The sequence below is a fragment of the Neoarius graeffei genome, chromosome 4 (assembly GCF_027579695.1).
Source record: "Neoarius graeffei isolate fNeoGra1 chromosome 4, fNeoGra1.pri, whole genome shotgun sequence".
Lineage (NCBI taxonomy): Eukaryota > Metazoa > Chordata > Actinopteri > Siluriformes > Ariidae > Neoarius > Neoarius graeffei.
In genome coordinates, this window is record NC_083572.1 from 71,875,386 (window position 1) to 71,893,092 (window position 17,707).

Sequence of the window (17,707 nt, forward strand, 5' to 3'; positions counted from 1 at the left end):
CCTGTGATGACCTGGCGACTTGTCCAGGGTGTACCCCGCCTTTCGCCCGTAGTCAGCTGGGATAGGCTCCAGCTTGCCTGCGACCCTGTAGGACAGGATAAAGCGGCTAGAGATAATGAGAGGAGAGGAGTTATATAAAACTATGCACACTAATAAAACTAATTTGTACACACAGAAGGCATGATTTCCTCACGTAGTCGCAGCCATCTTCTTCTTGTTGTTGTGTGTTTGTTCCTGTGAGTGCTTCACGCCGGGTAGAAGAAGGGGTTTATGCGCATGCGTCCTACTTCTATTGTTGTGGTGTCTCCGATGGGACCATCTTACAGCACACGTAGAGGTGTGGCATGTGTATTGGATCGTTTTCAGCAAGCGTTGCGTTGCCATATGTACCTGATATTTTACTGATCCGTTGCCCATGTGGGCGCGATATTTTTTTAAATAAAATCTTGTTGCCGTTGTCGTGTGGATGTAGCCTCTGTGTAAACACCCCATTATTTGGGCTGACATTTTCCAGACACATAAGAACATCCACAGTGATTGAGAAAGCACATGTGAAACACAGTAACAGGAGTTGAACAAAGTGAATTATTTACTTGATAAAACTCCCCCCCCCCCAAAAAAAAAAAAAAAAAAAATGACGTGAGGAGAAACACATCATGAACACAGCAGTGCATTATACTTAAAAAAATAAATAAAAAATCTAAATCAAGAATGCATCTGCCAGTCTGTTTTAACATGTAAGAGTTTTCCCTCACATCAGCACTACGGTGAACACAAACAAGGCACTAAAACCTTATAAAAGCACAAGCACTCACAGGGCTACAGTGGGCAAAATGACCGTTTCCTTTAAAATTCTGAGTTCAGTCAAAATTGTCTGTTTGCAAAATTGGCTTCTCAAATGCTCCACCCAGTTTTCTATGTAGGTGTTGGCTTCTGCCCACAACACTTCAGGGACACTGAATGAGTAAAGACAACTGCTGTGTTTTGTATCGCATACTGGCCAGCAAACCCAAACCTTATTTACCACCAGTGGGATCATACTCAGACAGTTCTCAAAGCTCTGTGCTTGATCAAACCAGTACGAAGCAGGATAGCCCAAGAGGATCCCAAAAAGTGTGCACAAGTTCCACCGGTCATACAGCTCCTCTCCCACTACACTGACTGACAGATGCTGGTCCTCTTCCTCCATAAAAAAGTCCAGCATGTCTTTGACCATACGCTTGGTGCTACTATCCATGACAATCAGAGATGGCTGCTCCTTCCACGGACAGACATCGACAGTGAGGAGGCTCTTTTTCTTAAGCACTTCACTCAAATGTTCCTTCATCAGATTAGAGTTCACAACAAGACAGCTTCCATTGATGGAGAATATTCGGAGTGTTGTGGTCAGTACTCCTTCCTCCTGCAGTGAGCCGACGTATTGGTGGATCTGTTCTGCACATGCACCGTTAAGGTCATACAGAACAGCTGGTTTAAGGCCCAGATCAACAGCGATGATTTGCACAGCCATATCAAGACATGATGAATGAGGAATTTGTCTCTTCTTCTTCCCACAGCTGAGAAACCTCTGGGCTGTTGAGATGAAAACATCTGCTGATACCAGCATTTTCCCTTTGTCTTCCTATAACTGGGCTATAAACACAAATAAGCTAAAAGACAACATCTGAGTTAGGAGTGGAGCAAAAATCAACATTTCATAATCATAAGCCTATAGCATAGTTTATATGGTATGAAGCACCATACAGTGTTAATATTCATGTGGATAATATATTTTCTGTTAGCAGTTTTTTCTTTGCTTTTGGTGTGTTACATATATTTTTTTTTTACAAAGCAGAATAGCCAGTTTTAATAGTAGTTTAGGGTAGTTCTTTGGTAACGGAATTCACAGCAAAAATGTAACTTTTTTTTTTTAGTTGTAGTACTCAAGATAATGGTGTTAAACTAAAATTTCACACTGTACGGGATATCTTTTGACCCTAAAAAAAAAAAAAAAAGCACAGAAAAATTGGCTGTTTAACTCTGAACACAGTCTTTTATAGGGAAAGAAAAGTAAATACGTCAGAAAAAACTGACCTTTCATTTCTTAAAATTCAAACTAAGATTTCTCTGAAGCAACAGCGCTAGAATTGGGGTGATGATTTTTAAATATGGTTTTCGGTACATTTTACCTTGGATTCCATCCTTTAGCAAGATCACAGAGCTGACAAGTTAAGGCAATCTTAATAATTTCATAATTTTGGCCTCTCTGCTGAAGAACTGCCCTTTACACCACAGCAGTGTTGAATACTTGAATCTGATAAGTCAAAAGGTGTTGATTAATTTGTGACGGTAATGACATCTCCAAGACAACTCACATGTTTATATTAATGTGCTTACTTTAATAGCTTATTTGCACAGGAGCAATTTAACAGACTTTGTGCTTTTCAGTTTCTCGGTAATATAAGCTGCTTTTTTCCCCTTATCAACTTAAAAAAAAGAAGAGAGGCTGGAAAAGGACGAACCGTTTATAGTGGCTACAAAGTTTGTGACATCAAGAACTGAATTGTCATGTGGATGTTCAAAAACATTCCCAGTTCAAAGTATCGTGTGTCATTCATTCATAAATTAAACATTGTTATTGTTGGCAAATAAAAGTGGTACAAGAGGAATAAACCACTTTGGGACATGCTGTTATAAGAAAATAATCAACTTTGGTGTGGTAGCAGTAACTCCACTTCAGATCAAGCCACATTACACCACCCTGATGTTGATTATTTTCCTGTAACAACATACTCTATCATGTTTTATTCCTTACACTGCCATTATCACAGAATGCCTTGCAACTGGAAATAACATAACATTTCTATGACCTCGGATAGTACAACATTAAGAGTTTCGCTGAGTGACTTTTCACAGTATGAACACAGAACATTCACTCATCAGTAACGGCTTTATCCTGATTAGGGTCCCAGTGAGTCTGGAGACTATCCTGGGAACACTGGGCAGGGGGTGGGAATACACCGTGGATAGGACACCTGTCCATTATAGGACATCCATCCATCACTCACTCACCCACTCTCACTTCCAACATGTCATGGACAAAAATACATCTGGAATGTTTGTGCATGCTGCCCTGCAATGGCTTGGTGTCCCATCCCAAGTGTATTCCGACCTCTAGCCCAGTGTTCCCAGGACAGACTCTGGATCCACCATCTTAACCAGAATAAAGCAGTTGCTGAAGAGATGAATGAACATTACATCCAGAATAAAAATCATTAACAGTCACGGGCGCAGATAGAGGGGGGGACAGGGGGGATTCGTCCCACCCAGATTTAAATTCACCTCGTTCGGTCCCCCCTCCACTTATAGGGAGGAAAAAACGTCTATGCTGTCTTTCTTTGCATAAGGCAAACCTCACGGAAAAATCAAAAGACTAATTACCATTCGGTTTATTGAGGTGCACAGCAGTACAGACATAGTTGCAACTGCGCAGACTGCACAGGTTGCGAGCTCGAGCTTGGTTGCTATGGTTACCCACAACAAGTTTGACAGGCATATCAGGGACAGCTCCTCCTAGTTCAGGACCCCAACACGGCATGATGAAGGGTGCCAAAAGGCAGAAAACGATTGCATCGTTTTTTCAAAAAAACAAACAACGATTGTAAGTAAACTGTGCCTTACTTTATCATATCACCTTGCAATTTTTTGATAGTCTGTTCAAAGTAATGTCGTAGTGAAAGTAAAATCGTACGGAGTAGAGATGCCTTTCTGGTAGCCTCCTTCTTTCGGTGGTAGCCTGTAGATACAGTGCTCAGAAGGCAGTTTTAATGTTTAATCTGGCGTTCCCTGCCATAATTTCAGCGAGCATATTGTTTCATAAGGAAACTTTGCGAAGAGTTGTTGACTGACTGCCGCTCACGCAACACACAGGCATCGTTAGAAAGTCAGGATGCACTGGTTTACACTTTACACACACACACACGTAGCCCAGCCTCTCGCTATGGTTAACAGTTGGAACTTAGCGGTTTTAAAACTAGTTTTGCAATTTCTGTGCGTGATGATAATGTGTAAACTTTGGATTTCCATAGGCTATGTTAAAATGTTATCATTGTCCTGGCCTGCAGGTAGTTCCTGGTGATGGCAGTGAGGGAGGTGAAATAACATGTATACACACTACCGTTCAAAAGTTTGGGGTCACCCAGACAATTTTGTGTTTTCCATGAAAAGTCACACTTTTATTTACCACCATAAGTTGTAAAACGAATAGAAAATATAGTCGAGACATTTTTCTGGCCATTTTGAGCATTTAATCGACCCCACAAATGTGATGCTCCAGAAACTCAATCTGCTCAAAGGAAGGTCAGTTTTATAGCTTCTCTAAAGAGCTAAACTGTTTTCAGCTGTGCTAACATGATTGTACAAGGGTTTTCTAATCATCCATTAGCCTTCTGAGGCAATGAGCAAACACATTGTACCATTAGAACACTGGAGTGAGAGTTGCTGGAAATGGGCCTCTATACACCTATGGAGATATTGCACCAAAAACCAGACATTTGCAGCTAGAATAGTCATTTACCACATTAGCAATGTATAGAGTGGATTTCTGATTAGTTTAAAGTGATCTTCACTGAAAAGAACAGTGCTTTTCTTTCAAAAATAAGGACATTTCAAAGTGACCCCAAACTTTTGAACGGTAATATATATATATATATATATATATATATATATATATACACACACACGCACACATACATATATACACAAAATGGAATCATTTGCTGACAGCTCAGTCCCCCCCAGTTCAAAAATCCTATCTGCGCCCCTGTTAACAGTGCATGTTATAATGTGCTTATATAACTTACCCAGACAGTTAAGGGGATACAACTTCTCTTTCACCTCATTCTGTACAGCAGCTACTACAGCTTTTCTACAACCAGTAAGCTACATTACATATTTACTTGGGAGCCGTTTCTGCTTCTTCTTCTTCTTCTATGGCGTTTTATGGCAGCTGGCATCTAATTTGTTGCATTGCTGCCACCTTCAGTATCATTCCATTATTGCATTAGATTCTCTTGAGTCCAGTGTCCTTCAGCTATTTAAAAAGCCAACACTTTCCCTTCCCGGTTGACCCCATTTCTAAAATTGATCCCACTGACACTTCTTTCATGCCCACTTCCCTGAGTTCTGTAAGGAGTTCTTGTCTTTATAACAGGCAATAAGAACATGCTGTACTGTTGACAATCTAGGCACAGTCCATCCTGATGTTTTCCTAAAAGGAAAAGAGTATTATTGAGGTAAGTATGGTCAATTCTCAACCTAGAAATAATGACTTCATCCTTCCTTTTCCACCCTCTTCTTTTACAGGTTACCGAATCAGTCCCTCTATTAGTTAAAGAGAATAAATGCCTCCCCTTAGTCTCTTGTTCCCAGCACTGCTGCCATATTAGGTTAACTTGTTTCCAGACAATACACCTGCCCTCTGCTTTGGATAGACTAATACTGATGTCTGTGTTTTCTTTTTTCACTAGCCTATCCACGTTCTCATTTGTTGGAATACCTATATATGCGGGAACCCACATCACTGACAACTCAATCCCTTTTCTCATCACATCCCAATGCCATAAATGAGGTCTTGTTGACTTCTGGATGAACCTGTCCCAATACTACTAACGGCTGACACAGAGTCACTGCACACCAGTACTTTCTGATTATTTATCTGAGCTGCCCACTGCACTGCCATTAGAATAGCATACAATTCTACTGTGAACACATTCAAAAAATCTGATATTCTCTTGTATGATTTAATGTTCCACCCTTGGACAATAAAAGCTGCACCAGTGGCATCTGTTTCTGGGTCCTTTGACCCATCAGTAAAGATTAAAATTCTTAAGGACATGACTCATGCTTTGTTCCCGGCATTTGAGCAGCTGCCATCTGGTCGCTGGTTCCGCTGTCCGGCCTGTAAGACCCAGAGGAGGAGAGCAACCTTTGTTCCAAGTGTTATTCTCCTCCTGAACTCTAAGAAGTCTAAGACAGTTACAATAAGTTAAGTCTTCTGTACAATACTCTAGTGCAATATCACATGTCCTGATGTGCAATATTACAATATCACCTTGTCACTTTAACTACAATGTCACTCTTATCATATTGTCATTTTAATTTTATCCACGTGTCATTTTATTTATTTGCCATATTTTATCTGCTGCCCCTTTTTTTTTTTTTTACTTTGTTACTGGCAACAGGCCTGCCATTGTATATTGTACATAATACGGTGGTGGGTTTTTTTGTTGTTGTTTTTGCCCACCCATTTTTGTGATTTTTATTCTTTTTGTGATTTTATTTTCTTGCTCTTTTAATGTACCGCTCTTCGCCCTTCTAATTGCCCTTCGGGGATAAATAAAAGTTTTGTCCAAGTTAAAATGTGGTCTTGACATCTCTCTGCTACTATGGAATCAATTTTGTGCCAAAATGTTCATACAATGCTTTTGAAATATCAAACAAAAACGACAAATCAAAATACAAAAAAAAAGTACATTTTTTTAGACTGGCAAACAAATTATTCGTGTAATCGTGCAAAATATCAGTCGATTACTCTTCAGAAACCTTTTATTTTCGTTCCGCGTCTTTCTCAGTTTTGTTTGATGTAATTTATTTTGGTTGCGATTCCAGCTTTCTCGTTTGCGCTCCCTGACTTTTTGCTTGCAGTTTTGGCACAAACTTCACGTGTGGGCGGGCTGTCCAGGAGTGCATTCCCATTGGCTAACTTGTGTTTGACTGACAGCTACGCTCAGCCATTTCCTACTCGGATTCTGGCGGACTGTTTGGCGAGTGACCGATCCATTGACGGTAAACAAGGATCGAGTGGACTTCAGTGGCGACTATGGCTACGTTCACACTGCAGGCTGAAGTGACTCAAATCCGATCTTTTCGCCCATATGTGACCTGTATCCGATCTTTTATTGACAATATGAACGACACAGATCCGATTTTTTCAAATCAGACCCAGGCCGTTTGGATATGTGGTCCTAATTCCGATTCCTATCCGCTCTTTTCATATGCGACTTCAGTCTGAACCGCCAGGTCGCATTCATCCGACTTACACGTCATCAACAAGCCACAAACGTCACTATTCTGCGCTGAAGTAGGCGGCGGGTCTCTCAAAAAAAGTTATAACAACATGACGCATAATCACGGGCGCAGATAAAGGGTGGGATTTGTCCCACCCAGATTTAAATTCATTTCGTTCGGCCCCCCCCCCACACACACACACTTATAGGGAGGAAAAAACGTCTATGCTGTCTTTCTTTGCATAAGGCAAACCTCACGGAAAAATCAAAAGACTAATTACCATTTGGTTTATTGAGGTGCACAGCAGTGTATACATAGTTGCAACAACTCACATAAAACAAAACAAAGACTGATATTCGGTTGGTTGAGCTGCGCAGACTGCACAGGTTGCGAGCTCGAGCTTGGTTGCTATGGTTACTAACAACAAGTTTGACAGGCATATCGGGGTTGGGGTTGGTTTGCTGGCAGCTTTGTCCCCCCCAGTTTTTTGTCCCTCCCAGTTCAAAAAACGTATCTGCGCCCCTGCGCATGACATCAATGCGAGGGACGCTTCGGGCTGTGAAGGTTCTGAATCTTCTCAATGGAAGGACGCAGAGGTTAGGGAGCTGATTTCCATTTGGGGGGATGCAGCTATTCAAGCTAGATTGGATGGGTCATACCGCAACCGGGCGGTTTTACTTCCGTAAACACTGGCTATGCTCACTGCGTGTGACGTCGTCGTATCCTGCAATGCGCATGCGGAACACTTTTAGGTCGCTTTTCGTTCATACTGAGGATCACATACAAGTCGCATATATTTGTTAATGTGAACGACCTCACAAAAAAATCGGATTTCACAAAAAAATCGGAATTGAGCATTAAGCCTTGCAGTGTGAACGTAGCGTTAGATACTGAATTTACACTTTGTTGAATTAATTCAGTATCATAGTCGCCACTGAAGTCCACTCGATCCTTGTTTACCGTCAATGGATCGGTCACTCGCCAAACAGTCCGCCAGAATCCGAGTAGGAAATGGCTGAGCGTACCTGTCAGTCAAACACAAGTTAGCCAATGGGAATGCATTCCTGGACAGCCCGCCCACACGTGAAGTTTGTGCCAAAACTGCAAGCAAAAAGTCAGGGAGCGCAAACGAGAGAGCTGGAATCGCAACCAAAATAAATTACGTCAAGCAAAACTGAGAAAGACGCGGAACGAAAATAAAAGGTTTCTGAAGAGTAATAGAGAGTGATATTTTGCACGATTACACGAATAATTTGCCAGTCTAAAAAAATTGACTTTTTTTTGTATTTTGATTTGTCGTTTTTGTTTGATATTTCAAAAGTATTGTATGAACATTTTGGCACAAAATTGATTCCATATGCTACCTGGATGTGAAATGCACTAATTAAATCTCTAGATTTACTCTCTGCTTTTAGTTCAAGTAGCTCCAAATAAACTTTGGGTACCTCCAGCTGCCACAAAGGAACAGTGGGCCACAATACAACAGGACAGAAGCCTTTGTCATGTATTGACGGTTCCTTCGCTAGTGTCACCTGACCATCCATAGCTTGACAGTTTTGCCACCTCTCTCTCCCAGCTTGGCTGACTTATTGCTTTAACTGGATGATTGTCTGTTTGACCCTTCATATTCACCCAGTAATTAGCCTACAGTTGCTTCCAGCCCTGGAACTGCTTTGGTGGAAAAGGGGCATAAGTGGCATTTCGACTTGGAGAACACATACAGGCACTGACAGCACAGCGCCTGTGTTGGGAGTCGTTTCTTCTTCTGGTTTAATGGCGGTTGGCAGCCAGTTTATATGGAGCATTACCGCCACCATCTGGACTGGAGTGTGAATCAGGAGTTTACAACAAAATTAAAAAAAAAACCTAAATTCTATTCATCAGTCCTGTGTTTTTCAGGAAACTACATAAGTGGTTGAAACAGACTTCTCCTGTGTTTAACTGTAGTATGCTCTGTAGACTGAACTGGATTTGTTTTTCCTTTAGTTGGTCAATTAATCTTTGTCTCTCTAGGTGGTATTTAGGACACTGTATAAGTACATGAGCCATTCCACCGAATAGGTGCCATTTCCGTCCCTCCAAAATGTATAAATGCACATAAAAATGTACTTTAAAATATATTACGCAGAATGTCCTGCACATTGATCTGATTTCAAATTTAAGATATATAATTGTAAGGATTAATAAAAACAACCTAAAACACTGAAAAATAGCATGTGTTACCTGTCCCCGCACTCTAACTTTATACTTAACTATGAAATATTATGATTAAAATCCTTCAGAAACAGTATTTCTTTTGCACTGTTGTGTGACTCCATATCCTATCCATGGTTTAAATATATTTTTTTCATAAGAAATCCACAATATCTTAGGTAAAATACACATTTTAGTCATGTCCCTAGGTTTTCACTCAGTCCTGTTACACAAACATATTACCCCATCTGACAAATTTGGGACATTCCATAAATCACATGCTCAACAGGAAGTTACATCAGTTGTGTCTTCTGAAGGCCATGGGAAGACCAAAAGTTAGTTCTCTCATTTACTTTTCTGTATATTTGATGATTTTTTAACTTTGACTGATAAGTTCAATGTCAACATACTGTCCTGTTACTTAAATTATTTCTTATATTTATTTTAAAAAATACAGATTTTTGGTAAATCACTAGAATGTGCTAAGTGTGGTCATGCTATTAGCGATGACGCCATGTGGCTTAATTCCATCTCATCTCATCTCATTATCTCTAGCCGCTTTATCCTGTTCTACAGGGTCGCAGGCAAGCTGGAGCCTATCCCAGCTGACTACGGGCGAAAGGCGGGGTACACCCTGGACAAGTCGCCAGGTCATCACAGGGCTGACACATAGACACAGACAACCATTCACACTCACATTCACACCTATGGTCAATTTAGAGTCACCAGTTAACCTAACCTGCATGTCTTTGGACTGTGGGGGAAACCGGAGCACCCGGAGGAAACCCACGCGGACACGGGGAGAACATGCAAACTCCACACAGAAAGGCCCTTGCCGGCCACGGGGCTCGAACCCGGACCTTCTTGCTGTGAGGCGACAGCACTAACCACTACACCACTGTGCCGCTGGCTTAATTCCATGTATTAGCTAATCCTAGGCTAAAAACTCAGTCCTGTTACTTTCGGAGTTTTGGTAACAGGACTGAAAAAAATGCAGCCATCTTTGACTTCCAAACCTTGTAACGTAGCCTGAGGTTGACCAATACACATTTTGAATAGTTAAATATGTGTGTAATTATAATCAGTGTTGAAAAGATATAACAAATTAAGTTTAATTTGGGAGTGGTACAACAAGTAAATGGCACCCATTCGGTGGAATGTCCCACATGTTCTATGGTCTCCTGGCTATCACTACACTCACAGGTCCCATCAACATGTTTCTTTATCATAAATAGTGTGCTGTATGACCAAAGCGTGTCCTTGAAAATACATCCTCTTCTTGCTCCTCTTCCAACTTTATTTTGGATATTATAATAATGACGTCTAGTATGCCCAGTGTTCCAAAGGTGTTGCCATTTGTCAGTGACTTTAGTTTTAACTATGCTTTTGATTTCTGCCTTGCTGTTTGTAATATGAATGTGGATTTCTTTGTTGCTTGCTTAGCAAACTTGTCTGCCATCTCATTTCCTCTTACACCTCTGTGAGCTGGCACCCATGTAAATGACAAATTGATTCCAGATCTGACCAGATTATTTCCCATTTGCATGAGTTCATATACAATGTCTTGCCTTGACTCAGACTGTCCATTTTTGAGGCTTGTTAGTGCTGAGCCTTGAATCAGATGCAATCTACCTTGCTTGGTTTGTGATCTTCCACCCAGTGTAATGCCAACCATATTGCTACTAGTTCTCCTGTATATACTGCCAAATTGTTAGTTATTCTTTTTGCCACAGCAATTTTTTGTTCTGGAATGGCATACGCCGTTTGTGATTCAGCCATGGGTTCGAACCTCACGGCCGACAGGGGCCTTTCTGTGTGGAGTTTGCATGTTCTCCCCGTGTCTGCGTGGGTTTCCTCTGGGTGCTCCAGTTTCCCCCACAGTTTAAAGACATGCAGATTCGGTACAATGGGGCCACTGTAATTGGCGCAAGCTGTTGTGGTTTCCCATGCCATGATGTATGTACATACCGTATATATATAGATCTTCCTATGGCAAAAGCTAAATAAATGTTTTTCAACTGTGCGCCGCAATTTTGTTCACACGAAACGTCAAAATAAAAGTATCACACCATTCGATAAGCACAACTAATCCTATATCAGCGTCTGCATTTTATATCTGACAAACAGGGCCGGCTCTAGGTCTTTGGCTGCCCTAGGCGAGATTGAGTTTTGGCGCCCCCCCCAGAAAAAAAAAACCCTCTAATAACATCTAAATAACACTTTAATCTCATTCATCTCATCTCATTATCTCTAGCCGCTTTATCCTTCTACAGGGTCGCAGGCAAGCTGGAGCCTATCCCAGCTGACTATGGGCGAAAGGCGGGGTACACCCTGGACAAGTTGCCAGGTCATCACAGGGCTGACACATAGACACAGACAACCATTCACACTCACATTCACACCTACGGTCAATTTAGAGTCACCAGTTAACCTAACCTGCATGTCTTTGGACTGTGGGGGAAACCCACGCGGACACGGGGAGAACATGCAAACTCCGCACAGAAAGGCCCTCGCCGGCCCCGGGGCTCGAACCCAGGACCTTCTTGCTGTGAGGCGACAGCGCTAACCACTACACCACCGTGCCGCCCACACTTTAATCTAATCACTCTATTCTATTACTATTAAACAATGTAAGGTGCATGGACAATAAACAAGAAGTCATTTTTATCTTTTTCATTATTGTTATGATTGTTATCATTATTCACATAAAGTGTCACAAAGTAAAATGACCACACAAATTCAATACATATCTCCATATAATGGGCAAAAACTCTTCCGCACCCTGTTCAAAGTGTAGTGCATGGACAATAAACAAGAAATTATTTTTAGTTTATTTTTTGCTATTAAAAGTTAAGTCATCTCTGAAGAATTAACAAATTAAATGAATAAAAAATTCTACAATTCTAAATTGTGCAAACTTAAGCACCCTGTTAGGACATCAATGGGCTGTATTTTCAAACAAAAGTGCTATTATGGGTACTTTGTTATTGAAGTAACATTACAATGGGACTCGTCTGGTCTTCCTAATGGCCAATTCCTTGATAATATCATCAAATGATATTTCTCTTGAGATCTCTTGGTTGATGCTCATTAGAGCAAGCCCATTCAGACGTTCTTGACTCATTGTTGACCTTAAGTAGCTATGTCTTCAGCAGTTTTAATTTTGAAAAGCTTCTTTCAGCAGAAGCTACTGTCACAGTGTTGTAAAAAAGGTTTTCAACCTTTTTGAGCCAGGGCGCATTTTTTTCAATGAAAAAATCTCAAGGCACATCACCAATAGAAAATGTTGACTGAAACTAAAACGCTGTTGCCAATATTTACAATATACAGTCATTCTATAATTTTCCACGGTACACTTGGTGATCTCACGGCACACTAGTGTTCCGCGGTACTAGAGTTCGGCAGCACAGTGGTTGAAAACACTGTACACCACTGATGGACTTGGTAACATCTCCATTCAATAACTCCATCCCTCCTTTTTGGTGGGGTTTTGGTCGCCCTTGGCGCCCGTGGGCACACTTTGCGCTCTGGCAATCGCCGGCGCTGGTAACATCTGAGTGCTTGTTTCGTTTCCCTGCAGTCTTGACGCACTGAGATTGTTTCTTGTTTTCAACGCGTTTATTATATTTTCCTCCAGGAAGCTCTTCGCAACATGGTTGCTTGAATGAGCTGCTAAACTGTCATTTTAATGAGAACACAGATCAACAAAGCAACTTTGTTTTATTTAAAAAAAAACGTGCCAGGCACCACTGGAATATCTCGCTGCGAAACGTGTTCGGTGCATAAAAGACCTTTACTTCAGCCCAGACTGCTCAACGACACCGACAGACTGCTCCAAGTGCAGCCGTATTCAAAACAAGCAACAGATCTATGTCAGTTATCTACGTTATGCAAAAACACTCTTTAGCCAACAACACTTAGGCTATTACGTGGTTAGCTGCGGATGCGCACTTGAGCGCTTATTGTTTCATGATTAACAACCACCACCACACCCCGCTTTTTTTGACAAATCGCACCCTGACTACATGCTTTGCTGTACAAATAAATTAGGCTAAGACATTATAATGCTGACTCGTTTTCAGAATAGTGGAAGTCATAATTTTTCTCCCCCCGTTTCTGCGCCCCTGGATGGACGCAGCGCCCTTAGCATTTGCCTATATTGCCTATGCCACGGGCCGGCTCTGCTGACAAATAATATTGACAAATCCGACATTTGTAATGTTTTATAAACTACCTTTCAGTCCCACTTAAGGCGTCTCGTGACTTTTATTATGAAAGGGTTTAATCAGGAAGTAAAGCGTATTTTGCTAAATAACGTAGTCATTGATTTTTTTTTCCAGCATGTGTACAGTATTATGAGAGTTCTCTATGCGTTCAGATATTCCTTACTGGTTTTACAGTGTATATCGTAATGTGTGGAAAAACAAAGATGTTTATTATTCGTGTCCTTCATGAAAGGTTTATATAACTGAAGTTTCTTGGCTGCTCTTTATTTGAGAGGTGTGAACTGACTGGATCATCATGGGGTCCGAAGACGTCCTCAAGAGTGCATCGACTCTGGCATCGTACAACGTCCTGCTTCAGGTATGTTTCTGTCCTGATTTGTGTGTCAACATCTCTAGATACACAACTGCATGCCAGTGGCTATGAGTTAATGTGACTCGTGCCTTTGGCTTCATGTTTTATTAAGGTTATGTTCCGGGTGCTTACTTTCTTTCTGAACGCGTTCACACTGCGCTTCATGTCGAAGGAGTTAATAGGCGTGGTCAACGTCCGGTATGTCGATCTTATGACATGGCATGTTCTTGTTATTTTAGGGTGCGAATATTTGTTGTGATACTCACAGCAGTGCTTGTTTGTGTTGCAGGATGATGCTGCTGTACTCCACACTGGTTTTCCTTTCCAGAGAGGCGTTCAGGAGGGCGTGTCTAAGCGGAGAAGGGGCGGGGCGTAATTGGAGACAGGTTATCAACCTGCTATGGCTTACGTAAGCAGACTCCCCTTTCCGGTTCATTAAAGTGTACCTGTAGTGAATTTTAATTACTAGCTATTTCAAAAGATCACGTATGATACCAGTTCGTCATAAGCTCTTGTCAAGTACACACGAGTTTTAGGTCACTGTTCCGCCAGTCAGGCATGGTCAGCGACATGTTGCCTCCTTCAGGGGCTGTTCCGGCACCGGTAGTGACGCACAGTCATTGGTTTGTCCGATTGTCTGGGCTGCAGTGGACTGGCCACTGACCCCGTGTTGCAAAGTCTAAGATAACACGTTATCAACCGATCTGCTTGTAAGAAATAGAAGAAATATTTACACTTACTCGAGCTGATCTTTGGCTGGATCAAGTCGAAGTAAAAAAATAATTAATTAATTAATAAATAAGGCACCGTTCATCATCAGTGTCGCAGTTCTCAAGATTGAACTGAATCGCTGTCCTGAATCATAAAATAAATCATCCGAAATGCATAAAATCCGCGCCATCTCACAACAAGTTTTACCTCCAAATAGCCCAAATATATCCCTATATTCCCTAATCCCTAATGGGATGTCAGACACATTTTATCTTGTTTACGGTGGGCATTCCCACCACGAAAGAGAAACCAATCGAAACTGAAAGAGTGAAAATGATTATCATGCCGTTACCATCCATGTGTCTGAAATCACTCACTTGTTCCTTATTCCCTGTGAGTGCACTATATAGGGTGTAATAATCCTCACTATCGTTTCAGACAGCACTACAAAATGGCATCCTCACTAATATAGTGCCCTGTATAGTGAGTAGGGAGCGATTTTGGACACAGGGACTGTGAGTAGTCTTAAGGTGACAAGTTTTATGTTTCATCTTTCCATCCATTATTATCTGTAGCCACTTTATCCTGTCCTACAGGGTCGCAGGCAAGCTGGAGCCTATCCCAGCTGACTATGGGTGAGAAGCGGGGTACACCCTGGACAAGTCGCCAGGTCATCACAGGGCTGACACATAGACACACAACCATTCACACTCACATTCACACCTACGGTCAATTTAGAGCCACCAGTTAGCCTAAACTGCATGTCTTTGGACTGTGGGGAAAACCCATGCAGACACGGGGAGAACATGCAAACTCCACACAGAAAGGCCCTTGTTGGCCACTGGGCTCGAACCCAGGACTTTCTTGCTGTGAGGCGACAGTGCTAACCACTACACCACCATGCTGCCATGTTTCATCTAATTTAGGTAATTTAAAAGCTATAATATTATTTGGCAGTGGGCACATAGGAAAGTGTAAAGTATAAAGTTTCTGTCAATATGTTTATCATGTTTGTATGATAAAAAAAACCTCACAAAAATATTTATCTCAATACCTGACCTACTCATTTTAAACCCGCCGAGCTTTGCCGGTAAAGCTCTCGACCCCAAAGTACAACCAAATCTACTTGCACATAATACCATGAAATAATAGATATGTGCCATAAAGATCTATTACAGGTATTAGATCTATATTTATTCAACGTGTTCTGAAGTTACTTGACTGGGAATCTCAACCCACAGAACACTGCTTGTTTACTTGCACCCGATAACCCGGAATCAACGACTGTACGTCATTTCCGACCGGCAATGGCTGCTCCCCGTGGTTCTGCCTCCGCAGGTAATTCACGGAATAAAATTGCCCACAAAAGTGCTTTTATGGTGTTTGTTTGACTGAATGTGTGCGTCTTTTGTCTATAAGTAATACATACTGTAAAGCACGATTAATGTTGTAAGCATGACCAATACTGGTACACTTTAAACAGTCGTTCATCTTCAGTAATCTCTTTATTCTGGTCGGGGTTGTGGTGGGGCCAGAGGCTATACTGGGAACACTTGTGAGGCAGGAATACACCCTGGCTGGGATGCCAGTCCATCTCAGGGCACCATACACAATGGACACACACATTCACACACTCATTCACACCTAGGGGCAATTTAGTGTAACCAGTCCGGCTTCTGACATATTTTTGGGAGGTAGGAAGAAACCAGAGAATCCAGAGGAAACCTACAGGGAGAACATATGAAACTGACCCTGTGACCCTCCCACTCTTCCTGCTCGTCAGGTTGCCACTTGGCTGTCTTTGGGGTGTGTTACTGGTGTGTGTGTGGCTGTGGTTACTCCAGGCTCCAGATCCTCAGACTGTCCCACATTACGGACCTGCTGTGGGAATCTTCTGCATGGCTGCTCTAACCGAGTTGCTCGCTGAGCCTCTGTGGGTTCTTGCTCATGCTCATATGCTTGTTCGCTTAAAGGTAAATAAGAAAGCATTTAAATAGTTTATTGTGTAGGTAAGGTTAACATATAAATAAATTAGCATCTGTCTGATTACATTTATTGTATTCTCAATAGGTGATTGCAGAAAGTCTAGCAATAATTGCTAAGTGTCTTGTCACCGTGATTATGGTGGTCTCTGCTCCTCAGTGGGGTCTCTATATATTTTCTGCTGCCCAGGTATGAGTATACAATACATACAATCAGGGCCATAGGTATTTGTACAGTGACACAATTTTTGTCATTTTGCCTGTGTACACCACCATAATGGATTTCAAATGAAGCCATCAATATGTGATTGAAGTGTAGACTTATGTTAGTTTGTCCAGTTACTTTTGAACCTGTAAAAATGGAGGGACTATTAAAAAAAAAGTGATTGCATTAACCATTGAGGAATTACAATATTTTTAAACCCCTTGAATTAAAGCTGAAAGTCTACACTTCAATCACGTCTTGATTGCTTTATTTCAAATCCACTGTGGTGGTGTACACAGGCAAAATGATGAAAAGTGTGCCACTCTCCAAATACTTATGACCTGTTGTGTGTCTATATGTGTGTGTGTGTGTGTGTGTGTGTCCCCTCTAGCTTGTTGCATCTTTATCCTTGTTTGTGTGTTTAGTGTGTGTATGCAGCGTTCTTGTGTCTTTGCTACACTGTCTACTTCATTCACTTCCTGGGTTCTGAGGAAGCAGAGAAGAAGTTCTTTCCACTGCGCCACATTTCAGAGCTGCTGCCCACCAGAGTTCACAGACAGGTGAGAGTTATTTTCTGACCTCTGAAATAATTCTAAATGGACTTTTATGTTAAAATGTATATTGTTTTTCCAATTAAGAATATTTTTTACGATGAAAGGCTCTGAGAAGGAATGCTAGAACCCAGTGATGTCCATAAGCGCTAGCGACCGGCAATTTTCTCCGCCTACACAGACGGTCTGCGCCGGCTACTCGATCCCAGAAAAAAATAAAAAGTTGCCTTTTAATGTTCAAGCGATTTAATATCGTCTCCGCTGGCCCATAATTTGCTGCAAATCCAATTATTCCACCACAAAATTGTCTTCAATTCGGGTCTAACATGACCAAAAGCGACACCATATTTGTTGAACGATTCTCACGTTTTAATTGGCTAAGGAGGACCACGTGACCACGCTGTAGCAGATGACAGTAAAGACCACTGAGCTCTATATAA

At 41.5% G+C, this 17,707-nt stretch overlaps 2 protein-coding genes across 5 annotated transcripts in view; one reads left to right on the plus strand and one right to left on the minus strand.

Annotated features, from left to right (window-relative positions):
- Window positions 1-14,140, minus strand: c4h1orf74 (chromosome 4 C1orf74 homolog). Of its 3 annotated transcripts, none has more exons than XM_060919625.1 (2): window positions 14,085-14,140; window positions 1-1,649 (listed from the first exon to the last, which is right to left on the minus strand). In XM_060919625.1, the coding sequence occupies exon 2, from the start codon at window positions 1,604-1,606 to the stop codon at window positions 812-814; it is 795 nt and encodes a 264-aa protein (XP_060775608.1). In that variant the 5' UTR covers window positions 1,607-1,649; window positions 14,085-14,140; the 3' UTR covers window positions 1-811. The 3 variants fall into 3 exon arrangements, with proteins under 3 accessions (XP_060775608.1, XP_060775609.1, XP_060775607.1); XM_060919626.1 differs by lacking the exon at window positions 14,085-14,140 and adding an exon at window positions 4,842-5,162 and having other exon boundaries at window positions 1-1,632; XM_060919624.1 differs by lacking the exon at window positions 14,085-14,140 and adding an exon at window positions 4,842-5,161.
- Window positions 13,561-17,707, plus strand: part of rft1 (RFT1 homolog) — a 21,264-nt gene continuing 17,117 nt past the window's right edge. For both annotated transcript variants that reach the window (XR_009654568.1, XM_060919622.1), the window contains exons 1-6: window positions 13,561-13,824; window positions 13,931-14,016; window positions 14,108-14,227; window positions 16,313-16,502; window positions 16,600-16,701; window positions 17,142-17,276. Coding sequence is in view for 1 of the 2 variants with exons in the window: in XM_060919622.1 (XP_060775605.1) it covers window positions 13,762-13,824; window positions 13,931-14,016; window positions 14,108-14,227; window positions 16,313-16,502; window positions 16,600-16,701; window positions 17,142-17,276 (696 nt within the window). In the remaining variant the exon portion in view is untranslated. The remainder of the gene's footprint in view (window positions 13,825-13,930; window positions 14,017-14,107; window positions 14,228-16,312; window positions 16,503-16,599; window positions 16,702-17,141; window positions 17,277-17,707) is intronic.

Coding starts and splice junctions, on each gene's coding strand:
- c4h1orf74 (XM_060919625.1), bottom strand. CDS start 1,606: ATGCTGGTATCAGCAGATGTTTTCATCTCAACAGCCCAGAGGTTTCTC.